Here is a 1959-nt window from a genome sequence, read left to right on the forward strand (position 1 = left end):
CCCCCCCCCCCCCCCCCAATTTTGAGATTTTCCTCCCCCCCAATTTTTGGGACTAAACCCGCTGGTTTTGGGTCTCTCCCCCCCACAGTTTGCCGAGATCCTGCAGAAGATCAAGGAGTACATCAGCAAACAGCCCAAAGCCGCCGAAGGTGACCCCGAAAGCCCCTCAAAATGGGGGACCTCCCTCCCTCCCCCACCCCCCACAACTACCCACCCTTCCCCCACCCCCAAATCCCCCAAAACTGCCCCCAAAAAGCGGGTTTGGGGCATCCAAATTTCCCATTTCACATTTCCCGCCATTTTGTCCCCTCATGTTTCCCTCCCTTTTCCCCTCACATTTCCTGCCATTTTGTCCCCTCACATTTCCTGCCCTTTTCCCCTTACATTTCCCGCCATTTTGTCCCCTCACGTTTCCCTCCCTTTTCCCCTCACAGTTGGGGGAATTTTGGGGCGGATTTTGGGGTCTCAGGTGGGTTTTAGGGGGTCATTGGGGGAATTTTGGGGGTCCTGGGGGGGGATTAGAGGAGTTTGGGGGGGTCTATGGTAGGGTCTGGGAGGTTTTGGGGGGTCTCGGGGGGAATTTGGGAGAAGATTTTGGGGTCTCAGGTGGGATTTGAGTGGGGGTCCCTTGGGGGGGGGAATTTTGGGGGGTCCTGGTGAGGATTTGGGAGATCCCAGGTGAGTTTGGGGAATCCTGGGTGAGTTTTAGGGGGTCCTGGGTGAGTTTGGGGTGATCTCCAAGGGGATTTGGGGGACTGAGGGGGGGGATTCCCAGGGGAAATTTGGGGCAATTTTCCCATTTTTGGGCAATTTTGGGGCTGGTGGAGGCAGCACTGGAATATCAGGTTTGGGGGGTCCCAGAAGGGGTTTAGGGGATCCTGGGTGGGTTTGAGGGTTTCCCAGGGTTATTTTCGGTCGATTTCCCCTGGTTTGGGGCAGTTTGGGGCTTGGTGGAGGCAGCTCCGAAATGTCCGTTCGGGGGGGGTTCCCGGGTGGGATTTGGGGGGTCCTGGGGAGGATTTAGGGAATCCTGGGGTTTTTTTTGGGGGGATCCTGGGTGGGCTTAAGAGTTTCCCAAGGGAAATTTGGGTCGATTTCCCCCCCTTTTTGGGTAGTTTTGGGCCCAGTGGAGGCAGGCCTGAGTACCGAGTGATCATCGACGCCAACAACCTGACAGTGGAGATCGAGAACGAGCTGAGTGAGCCCTGGGGGGGATCTCGGGGGGTCCTGGGGGGCATTTCTGGGGGGGGGTTTCAGGGGCTGAGGTGGATTTTGGGACCCCCTCCCTCATCCACAAGTTCATCCAGGACAAATATTCCAAGAGATTCCCGGAGCTGGAGTCGCTGGTGCCGAACACGTTGGATTATATCCGGACAGTCAAGGTGAGCTAGGACCCCCCCAAACACCCCCTGGGACCCCCAAAATACACCCTGGAACCCCCAAATCCCACCTGGCACCACCCAAATCACATCTGGGACCCCCTAAATCCTACCTGGGACCCCCCCAAACCCTCTCAGGACCCCCCAAATTCCCTGTGGGACCCCCCAAATCCCCCCGAATTCCCCTTTGCCTCTTTCTTTCTTTTATTTCTGTGGCCCCTTGTGGTGACTTTGAGTTCCCCTGGGGGGTTTTGGGGTCCCTAGGGGGAGTCACCCCCCCTTTTGTCCTCCCCTAATTTTGGGAGTTCCTTCAGGAATTGGGGAATTCTCTGGACAAGTGCAAGAATAACGAGAATGTGCAGCAGATCCTGACCAACGCCACCATCATGGTGGTCAGTGTGACGGCTTCCACCACCCAGAGGTTAGTGGGGCCCCAAAATATTTGGGAGGGGTGTTTCTTCTTTTCATGTTTCCCTCCATTTTCCTCCTTACATTTTTCTCCTTTTCCCCTCACCTTTCCCACCCTTTTCCCCCCTTTTCCCCCTCACATTTCCCACGTTTTTCCCCTCACCTTTCCCAC

The 1959-nt window shown here is 56.2% G+C and overlaps 1 protein-coding gene across 1 annotated transcript in view; it reads left to right on the forward strand.

The window, feature by feature from the left end:
* Positions 1-1186, forward strand: part of LOC113980520 (U4/U6 small nuclear ribonucleoprotein Prp31-like) — a 2051-nt gene extending 865 nt beyond the window's left edge. Inside the window, exons 2-3 of the mRNA XM_027707751.1 lie at positions 89-149; positions 1116-1186. Of these exons, the coding sequence (XP_027563552.1) occupies positions 89-149; positions 1116-1153 (99 nt within the window). The 3' untranslated portion in view covers positions 1154-1186. The remainder of the gene's footprint in view (positions 1-88; positions 150-1115) is intronic.
* Positions 1187-1959: the final 773 nt, after the last annotated feature.

This window comes from Neopelma chrysocephalum, unplaced genomic scaffold (assembly GCF_003984885.1).
Source record: "Neopelma chrysocephalum unplaced genomic scaffold, ASM398488v2 Primary Assembly neopelma1_94520, whole genome shotgun sequence".
Classification (NCBI taxonomy): Eukaryota; Metazoa; Chordata; class Aves; order Passeriformes; family Pipridae; genus Neopelma; species Neopelma chrysocephalum.